This window comes from Gorilla gorilla, chromosome 1, assembly GCF_029281585.2.
Source record: "Gorilla gorilla gorilla isolate KB3781 chromosome 1, NHGRI_mGorGor1-v2.1_pri, whole genome shotgun sequence".
Lineage (NCBI taxonomy): Eukaryota > Metazoa > Chordata > Mammalia > Primates > Hominidae > Gorilla > Gorilla gorilla.
Window position 1 is genome coordinate 136,877,927 of NC_073224.2, and position 21,258 is coordinate 136,899,184.

Genomic DNA, 21,258 nt, shown 5'->3' on the forward strand with positions numbered 1-21,258 from the left:
TATAATCTGTTGAGTAGGTAGTGCTTATATACAGAGAATGTAATACAGTCGATTAATTAAAAATAGTCCATTCTATAATTGCATAATTGCATTCAATTCAGTGATTAATAATCTGATTTAATGTAGAACCCCAGTTTTTCTCTTGTAGAAGTTTATTTGCAATAATTCTTCACTGGAAGCTTGAAAGTCATTATTCTCTTAATTTTAAAGATTAGAAAATTCATGTTACTTGACTTTTTGTATTTTGTGGGCATCGTTAATATTTCTTTTACTGTGGAGTCACCAGGGGACTATAAATTGCTACCATTTTTCAGATTTAGCATAATTTAAATCTCTGTCATACTTTATACGATGTAGTATTTAATGGAATGTGTATGGATTTAAATAAATTAGAATCTTTTAGGACACACAGTATTTCAGCATGAAGTAACTATAATCACCATGTTTATTTTTAATGTTCTGAAGGTTTTTGGGGATATGTGTTGCCTAGTGTTTAATTTTAAACCTCACAACTTGTTTATAAAGCAATTTTATGTTTTGTTTATTTATTTTAGTACACATGCCAGGTTGTTGTTACACCTTTTACATTTTAGTTATTTTTATTTATTTATTTTTTGAGATGGAGTTTTGCTCTTGTCACCCAGGCTGGAATGCAGTGGTGCTATCTTGGCTCTCTGCAAGCTCTGCCTCTCCGTTTCAAGCAATTCTTCTGTCTCAGCCTCCTGAGTAGCTGGGATTACAGGCACCCGATGCCATGCCCGGCCAATTTTTGTATTTTTAGTAGAGACGGAGTTTCACTATATTGGCCAGGCTGGTCTCGAACTCCTGACCTCAAGTGATCTACCTGCCTTGGCCTCCCAAAGTGCTGGGATTACAGGCGTGAGCCACCATGCCTGGTCACCTTCTTAATTATGTAAATGTATTTAAGAGATGTTTGTTATACAGACTTATTCTCATGGGAAAAAACAAACCAACCTGGGAAAAATGTGTTAACACTATTTCACGGCAATTATAATAGTATCAATAACACCAGGTTCTTGTCATTTTATTATTATACAATTCAGAGTCTAAAAAAATCTGAATATAAAAGCAGTAACATTTTGTCAAGGACTTGACTTTGTCAAGTCCTTAACAGTATAAATGGATTACATGTATATCTGATTTGGTAATAATGGGTTACTCTACTACTATATCACAGTGTAGTCATAAATAATGCTTTGTGTGTCATCATATGAGTTCTTATAGTGCACACACAAAAGACAATTTCAATGTGATTTCATGAGGTTAGCTTCTGTGTAGTGCTATATAAAATATAGACCTTTATTGCTCACAAATTGGAATGTAATCAATATATTGAGAAGAGATATATTTCAATGCAAGTGCTGGAAAATTTTACTGTGTTAATTAATAAGTTAATGCTAATATGATTAAATATATTTTGAATAATGTTTAATTATTTCAGGTGCAATTCGCAGGATAAAAGTAGTTATGAAATTGCTAAATTAACTGAAATATCTTCACTTTTTCTCTATAGGGGGGGCCTGGTTCATCTGGGGCCAAAGGTGAGAGTGGTGATCCAGGTCCTCAGGTAAAAAATAAAAATTTGACTTTTTATTCTTGACTGGCTTCTTTGATACAGCATAATTCCTTTGAGAATGCATCAATAGTTAATATTTTTTGTTCCTGAGTAGTATTCCATTGATGTATGAGGGTTTATTTTGAAATTTAAAAATTCAGAGAAAGCTGATTACGATATTTGGGTGATTCAAGATATAGTAGCCTTCTTTTTTATGTTGGGTTAACTTTGCCATTAAAAGGATGGAAAATGCAGCTTAACTGGGAATCGTGTAAAAATACTGATATTAGAATATATGAAAATGTAGGGAGTTTATTTTTTCCCAAAGTTTGTGAACTTTTTGTTCAACACTTTCTTTTTATAAAATAGATGAAGCTGAAAACATATTGCAATAATTGTTTTGGATTTTAGTTTTCCTTGACTCCTTTAATCCAAAAAGAGAAATGTGTTACCAAAGGAAGGATTATTTTCATTAAAAATTGTACTGTTATTGTTGGCCCATGCCTTCGGACTGGAGTTCAGAGTACAGTTTTCTCATTACAAAGCTACATACTCTTTAACCTGTAGACGATCTTTTTTTTTTTTTTTTTTGGAGACAGAGTCTCGCTCTGCTCTGTTGCCCAGGCTGGAGTGTGCAGTGGCATGATCTTGACTCACTGCAACCTCTGCCTCCTGGGTTCAAAGGATCCTCCTACTTTAGCCTCCCAAGTAGCTGGGACTACAGGCATGCACCACCATGCCCGGCAAATTTTTTTGCATTTTTTCTAGAGTTGGGGTTTCACCATGTTGCCCAGTCTGGTCTCAAACTCCTGAGCTCAAGCAATCTGCCCTCCTGGGCCTCCGAAAGTGCTAGGATTATAGGAATGATTCACCGCGCTGGGTCTTTAGACAGTCTTAATTTTATATTTCAAGAATGAACATTTCACAGTGATTATAAAAATTATTTATATTTTCAAATTTGGGTTTCATTTTTTTCGACCATGTTTATTATATGCATATTGTTTCAATTAACTTTAAATAGTATATGTAGTTAGTTAAATATGAAGGCCTATGTAATATTTATAGTGAAACTACATTTGACCTATTATTAGCTGTATACTTTTATTTTAAAACATATATCGATCCCCACGAAAAGTATATATTGACACATTATGGTGTACTGCTACTGAAGAAAAAGAATGAGAATTTTAAACCTTTAATCTGACATAGTATGGTGCCAGTCAATAATTTGCTTCAGGGATTGGCAAATTGTCCTCCAAAATTTTGTAGCTGATTTGAAGAGATGTGTACCAGGCACTGTGCTAAATTTTAGGAGTATAGTGGGGAAAAACAGGTTAAAGACTTTAGCAGTTCACAATCTAAATGGGAGATTGAAACATGAGAAAAGACCATTACAATCCAACATTATAAGCGCAATGAAAGGAGAAATATCTAGTAAAGAACATCCAACAAATGAGAGAAAGTGAAAGAAAGGGGATTGGAAAGAGAAGAGAAATGGAATGGATAGTTAAGAGTGTGTTCCATCAAGGGAAATGTAAAACCCCAAGGTCTGGGGAATAAAATGTGTAATTATTTCTTTTATTTAAATGTAACCTCATGTCTACATATATAATTAATAAGTGATAAGGCCGGGCGCGGTGGCTCACGCCTGTAATCCCAGCACTTTGGGAGGCCGAGACGGGTGGATCACAAGGTCGGGAGACCAAGACCATGCTGGTGAAACCCCGTCTCTACTAAAAATACAAAAAATTAGCCGGGCGTCGTGGCGGGCGCCTGTAGTCCCAGCTACTTGGGAGGCTGAGGCAGGAGAATGGCGTGAACCTGGGAGGCAGAGCTTGCAGTGAGCCGAGATTGCGCCACTGGGCTCCAGCCTAGGCGACAGAGCTAGACTCCGTCTCAAAAAAAAAAAAAAAAATGGAGCCATTTAGAAAAAATAGATATTTATTTGATATGAACCTTTTGTCTTCTGCTTTATCTGAACTTTTACATGGAAATAATTTTCTTGTGTTTGAATGATTAAGGTAACGCTAAGAGGATATTAGTTTCTGAAACCATCTCTCTTGATGCTATTGAGTTTATTGATCAAGAATTCTATAATATGGTTTAATTATGATGTCTTGATATAGGGCCCTCGAGGCGTCCAGGGTCCCCCTGGTCCAACGGGAAAACCTGGAAAAAGGGTATGGCTTATTTTCGTTGTGCATTTTGAAGGCATCTGCCATGATCATTAGATTTATTTATTTATTTATTTATTTATTTATTTATTTTACTTCCTTGCTAGTAATAAAAGTCACTTTGCTTAATCATGCTGTTGGCATTATTAGGGTCGTCCAGGTGCAGATGGAGGAAGAGGAATGCCAGGAGAACCTGGGGCAAAGGTCAGGAGCTCACATATTTTTATATTCACATCCTGTGTGTCAGTTCACTCTGGAAAATTTTATATTTAAAAATCCATTTTCTGAATCTGAGAGAATATTTCGCATTTAAGTTGCAGTACATATCTAGACTGGAATTGTGATGATGATGATGATGATGATGATGATGATGATGATGGTTTTACAGGGAGATCGAGGGTTTGATGGACTTCCGGGTCTGCCAGGTGACAAAGGTCACAGGGTAAGATACATCTATTCCTTTTTTTCCAGGGAATGTTATAAAATATTTTAGAATTGATAACAATTTGCAAAATCAGAAAAAGAAGAAAAATTAATTTTAACGTTTGTGAATCCACTTAATAATCTAATAGATACTAGAAGGAAAATAGGTAAAATTACACATGTGGTATCAGTGTAAGTTCTTTGAATATTTTTAGACATTATAATATTCCTTTTATGCAAACATAAATTGAATCAGAATCTTTATATACATGTACCTGGAAAATATCACATAAACAGAAGAGCAATGTGGACATTTAATTTTACCTCTAATTTTTTAATAATTCCTTCAACCTTTTCATTGCTTTTTGCCTGTGGACATATACTCAAAAGAAGACATCTGTAGGTGGTTTGTCATTAATACAGTAATATACTAGGCACTATATTATTTTTTGGTGATGGTAAAAACTTTCAGTACAAGGCAAGAACTTGTAATTTGTGAAGGCTAAAGAAACCATGATTCTGAACAGTGTTCCAGTAGATAATTTTAGTAGGAAACTATGCAGACAATCTCTCAGAAAAAGATCAGCTTTAGATCTTCACATCTTTCTTTAACAGCATTAATAATGAGAATAAGATAAGCTTTAAGTAAATTGGAGAAGAAAAAATAGTAAAAGGAAAGAAAACCCTATGAATGTCTGACAGAACATATAGTATGTGTCTAACATGTTAAGATCAAGACATAATTGTATCCATTTAAAAAATACCAGATTTCTTTAGTCACCTGAGTTATGCTGATTTAATATAAATTACTTAGAAGTAGAAAATATTTAAGTCAAAATCACCAAAATATATCCATATTTAATACAATCATCAGCAAAATAAGTTTCTGAACAATTTAGCTTAAAATAATTAAATGTCTGAAAACGATTTAAGATACTTATTTTACATAACTCTTTTGTATTGAAAATTGAGAGAAAATATTATAATTATAAAATATTATTAGCATACTAACATGTAAAGCCAGTTAAAGTTGTTAAATTATGATTTATCTGCAAAATTTTTTGAGGAGGGTAAATAAAGCATATATTTTCCCTGCCAAATGTCCTGTTTTATTTGGTTTGGATAGCTACCTGATAGACTTGTAAACATTCTACTTCTTTCCATATGCTAATCTTATTTGTATTGATTTAACAGGGTGAACGAGGTCCTCAAGGTCCTCCAGGTCCTCCTGGTGATGATGGAATGAGGGTATGTTAATACTTGTTTTCTTTTCTTTAAGAAATATTTAAAATTAAAACATAATAAAACAAAATCATGTTGAAATGATACATTGTCCAAATGTTCTATACTCTCATTCATTTTGTCAATGACAGGGAGAAGATGGAGAAATTGGACCAAGAGGTCTTCCAGGTGAAGCTGTAAGCAACTTACTTTTTATTTTTAAGTAATATTTCTAGTTTTTAGGACTAGTGACTGGTGTTACACATATAAAAACAATGATAAACCCAGGTAAACATTGCAGTCTTAGCTAAGCTAACCAGATAATTGCCATGCGAAAAAAATTAAAAAGGATATATAGAGCTCCTTTTGTTACAGAGAAAATCTTAGACAATTGAGGGAAAAATCTGTGGAATGTAACATTTCCAGCCAAAAAAGTTACCTTACCTAGTTTTTGTTGCTGTTTCTTTGTTTTGTTTTTTGTGCTGTCATCAATAGCTCCGAAATTTATGTACTGAGAAGAAATGAATCCTATTACCAGAAGAAAAAAAATAATACGTCACTTGGAATATACCAGACATATGGATTATATCACTTTTCTCCACCAAATATTACAAATGAGGAAACTGATCTGGGAAGGTTTACTTGAAGCTAGCTAATAAAATAACTAAACTGGAAATAGGCCTCCTAATTTTGGTTTTAAATTGCTGCATTCTACCTTGTGCCACATTTTAGATCCTTGTCAAGTAAGTTCAAGCAAATGGGAGAGAAATTAGATTATTTTATTGGCTTTTCTAAAGAAGGAAAAGAAGGTGAGCAGGTGCAGGAGGGGGAAAAAGAAGAGAAGGAGAAATCAAGTGTGAATAATAATAATTTAAGAAACCTCGAAAAATGGTTTCTGTAATCTGCATATATAGTTACACAGATGATCGTTTTCTTTCCTCAGTGAATGCTGTCTTAAGATGAAATTTACCTAAGTGTACAATAAATGAGAATCAGGACTCTTCTATTTATGTAGTATATCTGATTGAATAATAATGTTCGATGCTGTCATTGAAATCAAAAAAATGACACAAAAGTGTCTTATAGAAAATATCAAACTGTTTCCTATTTTAAAAATTCTCCAAGTGATTCATATGTAATATTATAGAATCAAAGAAACACAGTTTCTGTACTAAAAACTGTTATTTATTCTGGCTTTTGGATCAGTATAAACACTAGATATTTATGTTATGGACATCACTTTCAGTGTGTTAATAAAAGATGTCCAAATATTTTTATTCTAAAAATAACCTTAGGATTTCTTCATTGAAAGAGGCATGTTATTAGGATATATTTTTTTTTTTATAAAGGCGTGCTTTTTCTTTTTCTCCTAGGGCCCACGGGGTTTGCTGGGTCCAAGGGGAACTCCAGGTGCTCCAGGGCAGCCTGTATGTATTGCTGGAAACATTGAAGATTTTCTAGGGAAAGCTTGTTGCCAACCTTTTAGAGGCCATAAAAGCCCTCAGTAGAGAGCCAAGAGTTTATTGCCTTGTTATATTTGAAGATCTATTGTTGCTGCCTTTCACTTTAACTCATCATTCCCTCCTTTCCTTCTATCTTCCTTTTGATTATCTATCTTAGTGTTTTCATGATACATCCCCAGCATGCAGAGGAAAATGTTGCTAGATTGTCTCCAATGTGGACATGGAAAAGAAAGTATAGGTCTTGTCTCTTCTTCGTTTCCATTAAATCCTAAAATGATTTTTAGTTGCTTAGGGTAGTGAGTATCATGCTATTAGATTAGTCTTTTTGATTTTCTGTTTTAGCATCAAAACATATAAACAACCATAAATACTTTTTCTTCATTGCAGGGTATGGCAGGTGTAGATGGCCCCCCAGGACCAAAAGGGAACATGGTATGTAGCAAATAGTGATAAAATAACTCATATTTGAATATAAGCCCTAAGAAACCATTTTTTGTTGTTAAATCTAAAATATAATGATTTATTACATTTTGCTAAGTATATTAGATACAGCTTGCATTAATATTTGGAATATTTTCCAGAATCTCATGAGGGAAAACTGTTTGAGGGTGGGTAGAGGTATTTTCCAATTGAGAAGAAAAAAAATCTATTGTGTAATATAGCCCATTAAAAACTTTTTGTATTTTCCTCTGGCAGGGTCCCCAAGGGGAGCCTGGGCCTCCAGGTCAACAAGGGAATCCAGGACCTCAGGTAAGTCTAAGCCACTGCAGCTCCTTTGAAATAATGGGGGGAAGATGCTATCTTTCTATAAGAAAATCGACAGTCTCACAATTTTCTATGTAGTCCTAGCAATATTTAAAATGTGAATGTAGGAAAATACATACTTTTCTTTTTTTAAAAAAATTTGAGCAAACTTGCAGAAGCCCCTCTCTTCCCAGGGAAAAATGACTCATTCAAGGTTCAGGGAATGCCAGGACTAATAGCCACCTGCAGGAGGGTTCTGAATAGGATCGCATTATAGTCTCTTTGCGAAAAAGAGCAGCTTGTGTAAAACTCCTCATCGTGTTCTAAAATTCCTTGGGGTGTATGGGAATATATACAGATTCTTATAACTCACTATGTACTATAGTGAGCTAATAATTTGCTGTTTTAAAAGCGTATTACTGTGATTTGATATCTGATATATGAAATAAATTCTTTTAAAATAGGGTCTTCCTGGTCCACAAGGTCCAATTGGTCCTCCTGGTGAAAAAGTAAGTTACTCTGTTGTTCTCGTAAAGCCTGGTGAACATGTTTGTTTTAGCAATCTTAGGCAGGTATAAGGTCTGTCTTCTGTTTTTGTTAAGATATCTAGATAGCTCAGCACATAAGGAATTAATCTGGAGTCGACATGGAAGTATAGTGTGGGGAGATTTCATTCATGTGTTCTTAAACTGAGAATGATAAAACTTCAGTTACCATTTAAACAGCTTCCAAATGTGGCATTCTCAGCTATATTAATTTCAGGAACATACCGGTATGAGTGAATATTTTCTCTTTATTTTAGGTCTCCTTTTCTTTCTCATTATTTTACAAAAAAGTAATTAAGTTTGCTTGTGACAAGAGATTTGTAGGAAGACATGATGAAGGGAAAGTTCGAAGTTGTCATTGCCATCATATCTCATATATGAATGGCAAATGATGTTCTTGTTAATAACTCAATGTCTGGATCAAAACAAGAATAAATCTATAATTAAACACATGTCTTTTTCCCTGATCTCCACTGTGAGATTCCTTGAGTAATATTTTGTCCCCTGTAGTCATAGCACATTTCTAGCTGGCTCTTTCCAACACCTTTTTCTTTCATTATTTTTGTTGATTTCTACAAACATATTAATTTAAAAAATAGCTTTATCGAAGTGTAATTTAAATACTATAAATATTCCCTTGTTTTAAGTGTACAAGTGAATTATTTTTACTAAATTTACAGATGTGCTGCAATCTAAGTTTCGGAATACTTATACCACTCCAGAAATAATCCTTGTGTTAATATTCAGTCCATGTTTCCACCCCCTCAGACCTAGCTAACAATTAATTTGCTTTCTGTCTCTGTAGATTTGAGTTTTCTGAATATTTCATATGAATGAAACTTATGAATAAATTTAATATATGATTTAATCATATGAATGTGTATGTGACCTTTATGTCTGACTTCTTTCATTTTAGGTTCATCCATGCTGTAGCATACATATATTAGTACTTTGCTCCTTATTTTGTTCTCATAGTATTTCATTGATTGGGTATACCAGGTTCTGTTTACTTTTACTTGGCAGTTGATAGAATAGGTGTAGTTTATACTTTTTCGCTATTCTCCATACCGGTGCTGTAGTGAATAATTGCATACAAGTCTTTGTATAGATGTGTTTTCATTTCTTTTTGGTATATACTTAGAAGCAGAATTCTTGTGTTATGGTAAACTTATATTCAATATTTTGTGAATTCCACTCTTTTCCATATCGATTGTACCATTTTCCCTTCCAAGTAACCATGTATGAGGATAGTCATTTCTCCACATTCTCACTAATGCTTCTTATTGTCTGTCTTCTTGATTATGATCATTCTCTTTGGTGTGAAATGTTATCTCATTGTGGTTGTAATTTGCATTTTCCTAATCACTACTTTTGTTGAACATCCTTTCACGTGCTTATTGGCCATTTCTATAACTTCTTTGATAAAATAGCTGTTAAACTCTTTTGGTTAATATTCTAATTGGATTATTTATCTTGATATTGAGTTGTAAGAGCAGACATATCAGATTTAAGTGGTTATGAAAGTACTTTTTTCTGTGGATGTTTTAGACATAGCTGCACAGCACCATTGGAAAATGTCCTATTAGTTATGTTAGGTTCTAAAGGTTATTTTTAATATTTAGATCAGGGAGTTTAATCTGGGTCACTCATATTTTAGATTAGTGCATTAAAAATATACTATATTTATTTTGTATTGCACTTGACACATGCACCTATTAAATTTTCTACCATGATTTTATCATGTATGTACTAGATTATTAAGAGGAATTTGCTCTTAGGAAAAGTGGTTATATCTGAATTACCTGTGCCAAGCCAGATAAAATATATAATCTAGTTTACTGCATTTCTGGTGGTAAGAAGAGAGCTGTTTTATGTAATACTGCTTCTGCCTCTGATCTGAATATATCCAGCCTTTAGGTTCAAAATCAATCTCTTACCATCAGAAGGAGAAAGGTACTCAAAAATATGAGGAAAACACTTTTTAATGATAATATATTTACAATATAAATGTTGTATTACATCTATATTAAAAAGTAGAAGCTATTACTTTTGTTTTTAATGATAACTATGATTTATTTATTCTGGCTCAAGAGCCTTCACTTCGAAAATTTGGTAAATAGTAATGTTTAATTGTATCATGGTATAATTTAACATTTTAATACAATTTAACTAATGTCATATGTTTTTACCATCCAAGAGCAATTTTTTGTACTAACTTATCATAGCCTGTGCTTTTATTTTTGGTAAAAATATTTCATAAAATTTAAGTTAATTAACTAAAATAGATAATATATTATATTTTTCTGACATTTTTGATAAATATACCAAATACATCCTATGATAAATTGTGATATCTCCTAAATATTTCCTGTGGTTTAATTTCTGAGTTCACTCATATATTAATTGCTTAGTAGCAATTGATGTTACATAACTCTCTGAGTCCAGTATAAAATAACAAGGCACAAAATAAATATTAGTTAAAGGGAGGAACTTTGAAGATGTGGATAGGAACCTAAGTTCATCCAGATTGCAACGCTGCCACATTTGGTTAAAAAAATCTTAATTTTTCAATTTAAAGGTTACTTTTAATTCATTTTTGTTCTGTGCTGATTTGGTTGAAATTTTCTTGTAAAACTGCAATGGCAGGCAATATGAATACAATGATTTTACTTTATTCCCTGAGAATAGAAAAAGCCCAAAAATATGTCCAGCATTTAGGCTTGCTGATATGTCCTTGACCTTCTCATTGATTCTGAATCCTGGACAATAACTTGATGTGTCAATAACGATGACCTGGGCTCTGGGAACTTGATAAATTTAATATTCTTAGAAGAATGTCTACTTTTCTCCCAAGAAAAGTTCTGATTCTTGTAGTAGTGATTCTTACCATGTTCCAAATTTAGAAATGGTCATGTTCAATGTGATTTGAAACTCTGTGTGGTAAAACAGGGATTAATCTGTTGAATTATTACTTTATTATTATCTTATTGGGTACCTATTAGGATATGTTCTTTTTACATTAAAATCGATTTACTTTCCTTCATTTCCTATGAATAACTATCATACCATAACATTGCACAAAATATTTTAATAATTAATGGTGTTTCATCAATGTTACTATGTAATTTTTTGAATTAGTACTTACTAATATTATTGAGGGAAATAATACAATCTTTACCTCTTTAATGATATGAATCAATATATTTCTGACCTATATTGCTTTCCTTTTTGTTCTCTAAGCTTCAGTTTATTGTGGTATTCAAAAACTAATTTGCTAATTTAAAAAAAGACCTATCTAAGATTATAAGCAGGCTAAAACCTAGCATACCTTTGACATGTTAAATTTAGTTTTAATTTATCTTACATGGCATTTCCTCCAAATAATATATTTAAAAGTTATTTAAATGGTTATTACTTATGAATTGAAGCCAGTGACTCAGGATAAGAATTTCATTCATAGTATATGTACAAGTTAAAGCTTTTTAAAATTATTTTTATCTTTTTAATATTTTTTTTTTCTCTCTAAGGGACCACAAGGAAAACCAGGACTTGCTGGACTTCCTGGTGCTGATGGGCCTCCTGTAAGTAACAGCTACCTGGTCATTAAAATTTCTTTACATTATCTTTGAAAATAGATTTTACATGTGTTTTAGAAATGATTATATGAGGTTAGTAATAAAAATAAATTGAGCCAGTAATTAAACATTGATCTCTCTAAAATACCTTTTATCATATCACTTCCATATTGCAAAATCTTTAATGAGCTCACGGTGGCTTTTGTAGAAACTCATTTGGCACTCTAAGCCAGAACCTCCCCAGAATCTGATATTTTTTTTCATTTCCTTCTTAACCATTAGCTCCAGGTAAGCAGGTCCACTCACATTTTCTTGCATGATCTAAATTTTCTATCACCTTACCTTTCCCAAGCTGTTTCCTCTCCTAGAAAGCCCTTCCATCTTCTCCTCCTTTTCAAAGTATCTGTTTCTGTGAGTCCAGATGAAGTTCCTCACCATTCATAAATTTTCTCAGACATCTTTCATGAAAATATCTCAGCCTTCACAGATTTCTTTCTTTTCTAGAAATATAGTAATATTTATTATTTCCCTTTAAATAGTAATAAACAATGAAATTATGTAATCTCTACAGTTATTATATTAAAACATTTGTTATTTACAGATTTTTTTCCTCTTTAAACTGCATATGCAGATTTTGTAGTACTAGGATGTAAGATTTCTCATCCTACCTTTCCTTGTTATTGAGTATAATTGTGATGTGGCTATACATTTTTATTTACTGAATCTCAATAAGTTGATTATTAACACTGTTAGCATTTATGATCTCGCTGTATTTTCAGATATCTCATCCACATGTCTTAGTGCCCCTTTGAAGGTGCACGTATGATCATTTGATTAATTTGCTAAATATAAGGCAGATTTAAATACCTTTATGTAAGGCTCTAATTGAGGCTGGGGTTGAATTGTTAATGAATGATATGTATTATTTTATGTGCTTTTTCTAAGCTCTCTCAAATGCATTATGTATTTGAAGAAACTTATATCCATCAAATATAAGCTTATCATGTTTACTTCCAAATGCCATAGTTTCCAGTTTATTTAAAGCCATACACACTGATGCAAAAGTGTTCAATGGTTTTGAAACTTAAAGAGTAAGATCTTAGTAGATTTAATAATAAAAGAAATACTTTCATAGTATTATCAACTATGTTTATATTACATCTTATCAGTGTATGTTTTTGCTAAATATAGGGTCATCCTGGGAAAGAAGGCCAGTCTGGAGAAAAGGGTGCTCTGGTAGGTTCCAAAGTATCCATTTAAATGTCCTATTAATAAATTTCCAAGAGAAAATGCCTTAATTTGGTCATCTTATATATATAAATCACGTTCATATAGTTATTTTGGGTATAAAAAAGATATCTTAGACTACTTTTAATTTTCTATCAGTAATTTTAGAAATTAGACTATGTTCTCTCTTTTTAAAAAATATTCCCATGGCTAGGAATACGTGCACATTTTTCATGTGTATTATATATGGAGTAAATGGTAATAATATAAACAATGAAATTGGGCAAGAATTAATCAATATTACCGAACTGCTTATGTAACCCCAATTTTATTATTACTTATTACTTTCTGGTAACCATTATCTAATAAAATGTTAAATTAAGACCAATGGCTATTAAAATATCAAAGTGAAACGTAATATGTGCATATTCAATGTTAGTACTTTAGATTACAGTAGCAGGGGTAGGATCATTTTGTTTACAGTTGTTTTTAATTATTTTAAAACAGCATTAAAATTTTAGCATTACTGAGGAAATTATAAATTATGATTGATAGAACATTTTATCTAGGTAGACTAGAGAAAAAACCAGCTTTTGGAAGATATATAATTTTGATTATATTCTTGATGAAGTGAATGCTACTAATTTATAATTTTCTATTTGAAATTATCAGTCTTGTTAGTTTTTCAATAACTGTCTTTTATAGACATTAGTATAGCATATTTTAGGTTAAAAATCTAGTTATTAATTTTTGAATTGTTTACATTATTTTACACGCTTGTATGATTTGCCTTAGTCCATTTCAATATTGTATTTTTAGTATGAATATATGACATAATAAATTTGGAGTGAGTAGTGCTAGTTACATGTTTTTCTCATCATATCTGTTTCTAGAAATAAAGAGTAAACTACCAAAAAGTCTTTATCAAATATTAGCAGTAGAAAAAAACCATATCCTTGTAGATTAGTTGGTAAAATTATAGTATGTAAATGAGTAGCACTTTCAATTTATTACACGTATAAGTGGTAATTCATCTATTTCAGGGTCCTCCTGGTCCACAAGGTCCTATTGGCTACCCGGGCCCCCGGGGAGTAAAGGTAACGTTAAATTGTTTTCACATTATTTACTTTCAGGGTGAAATGTTATATTCACTTAATACTTCTAATTTATTCCACAGGGAGCAGATGGTGTCAGAGGTCTCAAGGGATCTAAAGGTGAAAAGGTAAAATATAATTGTTTAGGTGGTATTAATTTCTGTGTATTATGTTAACATTTAAATTTATTCAACAGACATTTTATTTCTTGAATATATGAGTGATTACTACATACTACACAATGCTAGTATAATTTTGTACTCTTTATCCTCACAACTTAAAAACAATGTCTTATATCTTGTGATGAGGGTTAAATACCAGACAGAAACTAAATTATGTTACCTAAGAGAATTAATTCTGCATCCTTTTTCTTTTTTTTTTTTTTACATGTGCTTAAGTTTTGTTAATCATAGGGTTGGCCTTACGAATGGATTTGCTGCAGGATTTAGATGTTATCTAGTTAGATGCATAACATATGTATATTTATTCCTTTTTTCCCTACTGAAATCCCCAAAATGTTTAAACAAATTCAGCACAAAACAGGAAAGTTAGAAGTACACTAAATCAATTGGGGAAAGAGGAAGTCTTTCTATATAGTATTACACACAAATCAATAGTGTTAATGAGAGAGATAAAAATTACAACCAGACAGAAGTGAATGAAAAAATTTACCTAAAACTATGAATGCATATGGCATCTTTTATAGGGCATTTATAGGTAATTGGCTTTTGCTGAAGAACATGACATTCAGATTTTTTTCAAGGATACATTTAGCAGGCGTGCAGAGCCCCAAATCCTTCAAAGATTATGATGAAATGCAAAGGGAATGACATTACTCAGTGATAGAGTTTAGCTGTATGCCCACCCAAATCTCATCCTGAATTCTAATCCAAATTGTAATTCCCACCTGTCCAGGGAGGCACATGGTGGGAGGTGATGAGATCATGGGGGCGGTTTCCCTCATGATGTTCTCCTGATAGTGAGTGTGTTCTTAACAAGATCTGGTTGCTTGATAAGTGCCTGGTACTTCCCCTTTCTCTCTTTCTTTTTCTCCTCCACCTTGTAAAGAAGGTACTTGTTTCTCCGTTGCCTTCTACCATGATTGTAAGTTTCTTGAGGATTCCCCAGCCATGCAGAACTGTGAGTCAATTAAACCTCTTTCCCTTATAAATTACACAGTCTCAGGTAGTATCTTTATAGCAATGTAAAAGCGGACTAATACACTCAGAATCAGTATTGAATTAATTCTTACTACAAAATTTCATACAAAGTTAAAACAACACATACTTGCATAGCATAAATATTGGTAGGTTTGGTAAGATATACATGGATATTAACTATTGTTAATATCATACTCATAAGAACATACTCTATTAGACTGTCCTTGCACTGCTATAAGAAATACCTGAGACTGGGTAATTTATAAAAAAGAGGTTTAATTGGCTTATGGTTGTGCAGGCTGTACAGGAAGCATAGTGGCATCTGCTTCTTGGAAGGCCTCAGGAAGCTTCCAGTGGAAGGCAAAGAGGGCACGGGCATCCTATGTGCTGGGAGCAGGAGCAGGAGGGGGTGAAGAAGGTGCCACATGCTTTTAAACAATCAAATCTCCTGAGAACGCACTCACTATCAGGAGGACAGCATCAAGGAGGTGGTGCTAAACCATTCATGAGAAATCCACCCCTATGATCATATCACCCCCCACCAGGTTCCACTTTCAACATTGGGGATTACGTTTCAACATGAGATTTGGGTGGGTAAATATCCAAATTATATCACATGCTAATATTTTTTCAACGACAGTCATTTATTTTCATAGTTACAATATTATCAAAAGGCTTATGTGTGGATTTGATACCAATAGGGAATGGATAACAAAAAGGGATGGATTTATTATATCCATTATACTTTATCTGAAAAAAGCTACTGTTATATACTAAAAGTAAACAACTATGTTGTCAGATTTATTGCATGAAAAAGGCCATGCATTTCGCATTAGCTCACCTACTTAACGGTAATCTCAGTTCATCCTGATCACCTAGATGAACTTCGGAGTACCAGTTGGCTCTCCCTATGGGTTCTGCATCCATGGATTCAATAAACCATAGATCAAAGATACTAGAACAACAAAAAATTAAATTAAAAAATTATAATATGACTGGGCACAGTGGCACATGCCTATAATCCCAACACTTTGGGTGGCTAAGGCAGTAGAATTGTTTGAGCCCAGTAGTTCAAGACCAGCCTGGGCAAAGTAGTGAGACCTCATCTCTACAAAATACTTTTAAAATTAGCCAGGTACTGTGATGCGCACCTGTGGTCCCAGCTACTTGGGAGGCTAAGGAGGGAGAGTTGCTTGAGCTCAGGAGGTCAAGGCTGCAATAAGCCATGACTAAGCTACTGCACTCCAGCCAGGGTGACAGACTGAGACCCTGTCAAAAAAATTATAGTACAACAATATACAATAATACAAATAAAAAAATAACAACTATTTATATAGCATTTAGATTTTGTTAGGTATTATCAGTATTCTAGAGGTGATTTAAAGTATAAAGGAGGAGGATGTGGGTAGGCTATAAATAAATACTATAGCCTTTCATATCAAGAACTGGAGCATCCACAGATTTCGATATAGGAAGTTGGGTTAGGGTCCTGGAACCAATCACCCCTAGATACCAAGAGAAGACTGTATAGTGTCTCACTGAAGTGACAAAAGAGCACAGTGGTGAGTCAGGTAGGGTTTAACATGTAATTTGTAGGTTGCCTATAGGAAAATAATGTCTCTGTTTAGAATTTTTCTTGTTAAGAAATGTAAGTAACAATGCAAATTTTTTCTCTGGAATTAGTATCCATCAAGGATTTTTAGAGGGGCTAGGCAGTGTTTAAAAGAAAATTGCCTGACTGGGGTGGGGATGTTGTTAACTGCTGGAACTTGCTAGGAGAGTTGTGAAGTGACAGAGGCAAATAACATTATAAATGACTAGATATATATGAGGACAAAGCCATACAGGAAAAAAATAGGATACTTTTTTTGTATATAGGAAAGCTTATTAACAATTGCTCATTGTTTTTAGGGTGTATGGTCTCAGAAGATGCAAGTATATATAGAGGAAAATAAGTAAAATTTTCAATTGGGAACCAAAAGTTCTGGGTTCTTATTCTAGTTTTTCTAGTTACTTTTTCTGAACCTCATTTGAAGTCTGCAAAATAAAGAAAATTCCCTAAAAAAATTTAAAGACATTTTTCAGCTATGCCTTTTATTCTATCTAATATACCAATCAAGTAGTAAATTATGTTTTATTATAGATTACAATTTAGTTTTCTAAATTATAGATTTAGAGAAACTTTGTATAAATGTTTGTAGAATTTTTAATGGTAAGAATTCTCCATATTTTCAAACTCTGTGAAGGATTAAGCCCTGATGAGTTTTAATATACCTTATTTATTTCATTTTTCTGAGTATGCAAGATAATTAATCATTTATCTCGTAAGAGATAGAAGAAAATGGAAAATATTTTATATATAATGATAATTGTTAACCAAAGGTGATATAGCAAGTTAGTACTCTAATTATGACTAAAATTCTCTCTTTTTTAGCCTTAGATTTGTCTCTTAAGTCTGGAGCAACACAGCTCAATAAATTAGGTGGCATAGATGAATTCCACTTTTATACATCTTCTAAAACTATGTTTTCTTCTTTTTTTCTTTATCTGATAATTTTAATACTAGTAATCTTAATAACTTGATATATCACTTGCTAAAAAATGACATTTGTTATAAGGAAACACCTAATTACATCATCTAATTGTTTTTTAAACGTGAATATGCTGAAAACTAAAACATGAGAAAAATAGCCTCCCTGTAGACTGAATTCTCACTTTAAAAATAATTTAAAAATAAAACTCTGTCTATAGTCAGAGTCTATAAGTGATTTTTAGACATAGAGTGCAGTGTTCTTTAAACTAAGCATGGCAGCTGTGTAATTATGTTTTTCTCTAGGGAGGAGGTAATGAAGACGTTGTCAATAGCAAGTTCAGTGGTCATTTTCAGCTCTTAAGCCTCTGCCATTGCCCAATCACATTCAGTACAGAGAGCATCCTGGGCAGGATGGTGAAAATGGCATGACTTTCTCTTGAAAAAAAAAAAAAATTCCTCGCATGCTAGAGTTCTTTGAGTACGCAAAATAACAGTTTGAATCTCTTTCCAGGGTTAGGTCTCATATTCACAAGTACCCAGTATTTGGTATTTTCTGGACTTTAATATACCTTGCTAAACTCACACTGAGGCATTTAGTAAATGTTTATTGAACACTGTGGTTACTGAAGGTCCAAAACATGTTTGACACTGGAGACTCACAGGTTAATTAGGCAGGATTCTTGTGCTCGGCCATTTAGCAGAAGGAAAACAACCTATGATCTAGAAAATGCAGGATGGCATATTGTTGCAATAATAATTATTCAGTGAAGGCCACAAGATGGAGAGGTTGATTTTAGGAGGAGTTCAAGACAAAAGACTGAAGAAGTGAAGAAGGGCTAGATCACGTGGTGAAGGGAGGTGCCTTATATTGATTATTAGCAATTTGATACCATTAGGATATTTTAAAGTAAAAATTGATGTGACCAGTTTTGTATTTTAAAGAGATCATTTTGGCAGCGAGATGTGGAAGCATTTGTGCCTATCCTTCCTAGCTTTGTTTTCATACACAGCCCAAAATGTTCTTTTCTGAAATTATCAAATCAAATTCATTTCTACCAACTGAAATAAAAACCCCTCCATCAAACCCTCCCTATTAACCTCCTGCCTCACCACCCCCTCCACAAGCACCATACATCATCATCATTATCATTATTTTGGCATTCTTCTCCAGACACCCTTTCTACTTCATCTGTACCAAAATAACTGCAAATGTCCCACTTTCAGTTGTTTGTTTGTTTTGTTTTGTTTTGTTTTTGAGATGGAGTCTCCCTCTGTTGCCAAGCCTGGAGTGCAGCGGAGTGATCTTGGTTCGCTGCAACCTCTACCTCCTAGGTTCAAGCAATTCTCCTGCCTCAGCCTCCCGAGTAGCTGGGATAATAGGCACCCACAACCATGCCTGGCTATTTTTTCTATTTTTATTAGATACAGGGTTTCACCATGTTGGCCAGGCTGGTCTCGAACTCCTTACCTCAGATGATCCACCTGCCTCAGCCTCCCAAACTGCTGGGATTACAGGCATGAGCCACTGTGCCTGGCCCACTTTTAGATTTTACTGGTAAAACAAAAACCTCAAAATACTCCACAGCACTTTGAATGAGTAATTGCTCAATTAATTTTATTGAATACATGAATGACTATTTCTTAGTAATTTATTTTTTTTCTTGAACTTAAGAGATAGTAAGGTTGTTTTTGCAACTTACTTAAAAATCTAGGTTTCAATAAGAATGATAGAAAATATTTCCATAGCCCAAATCGTTCCTCTCTTCATTAAATGACTTCGTTTTCACCATTGTTGCTCTGTGTGTATAGTGCTACAATTAGCAATTCTACCTGTAAAGGATATTATTAATTCCTATTTTATATAATTAATTTTACCTGAAAGAAGATTGTAAGATACAAAACCCACTGAGCTAGAAGGCATTTATCTAATGGACATGATTTAAAAAAAAAAATACAATATAAAATTTATAGGCATAAATTAGTAAATTAAGGGAAAATCATTTTATTCATTCTGTTTGCTACTCCAGAGCTCTTGTAATACAAAGTTAAAATGATAATTAAATGTTTCCTTTTGTTGTTGTTGTTCTTGTTGTTGTTGGGGGGAGAAGTTCTTGCTCTGTCACCAGGCTTGAGTACAGTAGCACAATCACGGCTCACTGCAGCCTTGACCTCCTGGGCTTAAGCGATCCTCCCACCTCAGCTTTTTTAGTGGCTGAGATTACAGCCATGCACCCACACACCTGGCTAATTTTTGTATTTTTTGTAGAGATGGGTTTTGCCATGTGGCCCAGGTTGGCCTCAAACTCCTGGGCTCGAATAATCTGCCCGCCTCCACCTACCAAAGTGTGGGGGGTTACAGGTGTGAACCACCAAACCTGGCTAAATATTTACTTTTTATTTGTTTAACCAGTATAGAATACATGTTGTTATGGGAGAATGGTTATTTCCCTCATAAAATAAGATTTAATGAACATATTTGTGAAAAATGTCCTAGGGTAATTTATAGCCAATAAATGTGAAAATATGAGATGATATTGGGGATCAGAATCTGTGGCTGGAGTTGGAAAAGGGAGGAGGAAGTTTCACAACTACCATGCACATTTCTCAAAAATAATTTTCCCTCGTTATCAGCACATAAATTTTTATAGCAATATTTTAGGTTACTCCAAAGGACTGATTAAACTCCTATTTAATTCCTTTTGTAATGTTTTAGGGTGAAGATGGTTTTCCAGGATTCAAAGGTGACATGGGTCTAAAAGGTGACAGAGTAAGTATAGAGAAAATGTACACCAGTACACACAATTTAATATATATATATATTTTTCCTTTGCTTATCTTTAAATATAGTAAGCATATGATAAATAAAATGTTGGTACTACCTAAGTCTTTACTCATTTAAGTTTTTATACAAAGATTTAGGGATTTTAATTTTTGTGAAGATAGTGTAGTATCAATTGTCTTTTAGATGTTATATTTCCATAGGTTAGTGTAGTATCAATTGTCTTTTAGATGTTATATTTCCATAGGTTCCATAATAAACATGAGCATGCATGCACGCGCACACACACACACACATGCACACACACGTGTTAGTATTTATACACAGGACATTAGAAAGTTATGATCAAATTACTAGAAGTAATTTGATAAGTTTGCTCTAAATTTTGTTCATATATAATGAGCTATGCTGCCTGGAAAGTATACGTCTGTAACTTTCATGAATTTTCATTATATGGTGGTGTTCAATTTTTGAATGTAAAAATAGTAGTTTTTTCTAGTAATACATTATAGAAAACAAACAGAAATATTAGTTATCTAAAGCAAATTAAATGCTTTATTGGGAAGATTTATTTTTAAGTAATATACTAGTACCTAATACATCTGAATAAAGAAGCATTCTATAGAAAATATTTCTTTTCCTAAAATTCAAATGAAGTCTGCATGCAGGATTGGGGGCAATAACATCCATATACAAGTTCTTAAACGTTAAAGATAAAAGCCAAGTACAAAAGAGAGTTATTTT

General features: G+C 33.1%; 1 protein-coding gene across 2 annotated transcripts in view; it reads left to right on the plus strand.

The window, feature by feature from the left end:
- Positions 1 to 21,258, plus strand: part of COL11A1 (collagen type XI alpha 1 chain) — a 230,623-nt gene that overhangs the window by 97,721 nt on the left and 111,644 nt on the right. For both annotated transcript variants that reach the window (XM_031002707.3, XM_055375041.2), the window contains exons 15-29: positions 1,535 to 1,588; positions 3,703 to 3,756; positions 3,901 to 3,954; positions 4,139 to 4,192; positions 5,368 to 5,421; positions 5,547 to 5,591; positions 6,768 to 6,821; positions 7,245 to 7,289; positions 7,554 to 7,607; positions 8,066 to 8,110; positions 11,674 to 11,727; positions 12,913 to 12,957; positions 13,992 to 14,045; positions 14,126 to 14,170; positions 20,449 to 20,502. In XM_031002707.3, the coding sequence (XP_030858567.1) occupies positions 1,535 to 1,588; positions 3,703 to 3,756; positions 3,901 to 3,954; positions 4,139 to 4,192; positions 5,368 to 5,421; positions 5,547 to 5,591; positions 6,768 to 6,821; positions 7,245 to 7,289; positions 7,554 to 7,607; positions 8,066 to 8,110; positions 11,674 to 11,727; positions 12,913 to 12,957; positions 13,992 to 14,045; positions 14,126 to 14,170; positions 20,449 to 20,502 (765 nt within the window). The remainder of the gene's footprint in view (positions 1 to 1,534; positions 1,589 to 3,702; positions 3,757 to 3,900; positions 3,955 to 4,138; positions 4,193 to 5,367; positions 5,422 to 5,546; positions 5,592 to 6,767; positions 6,822 to 7,244; positions 7,290 to 7,553; positions 7,608 to 8,065; positions 8,111 to 11,673; positions 11,728 to 12,912; positions 12,958 to 13,991; positions 14,046 to 14,125; positions 14,171 to 20,448; positions 20,503 to 21,258) is intronic.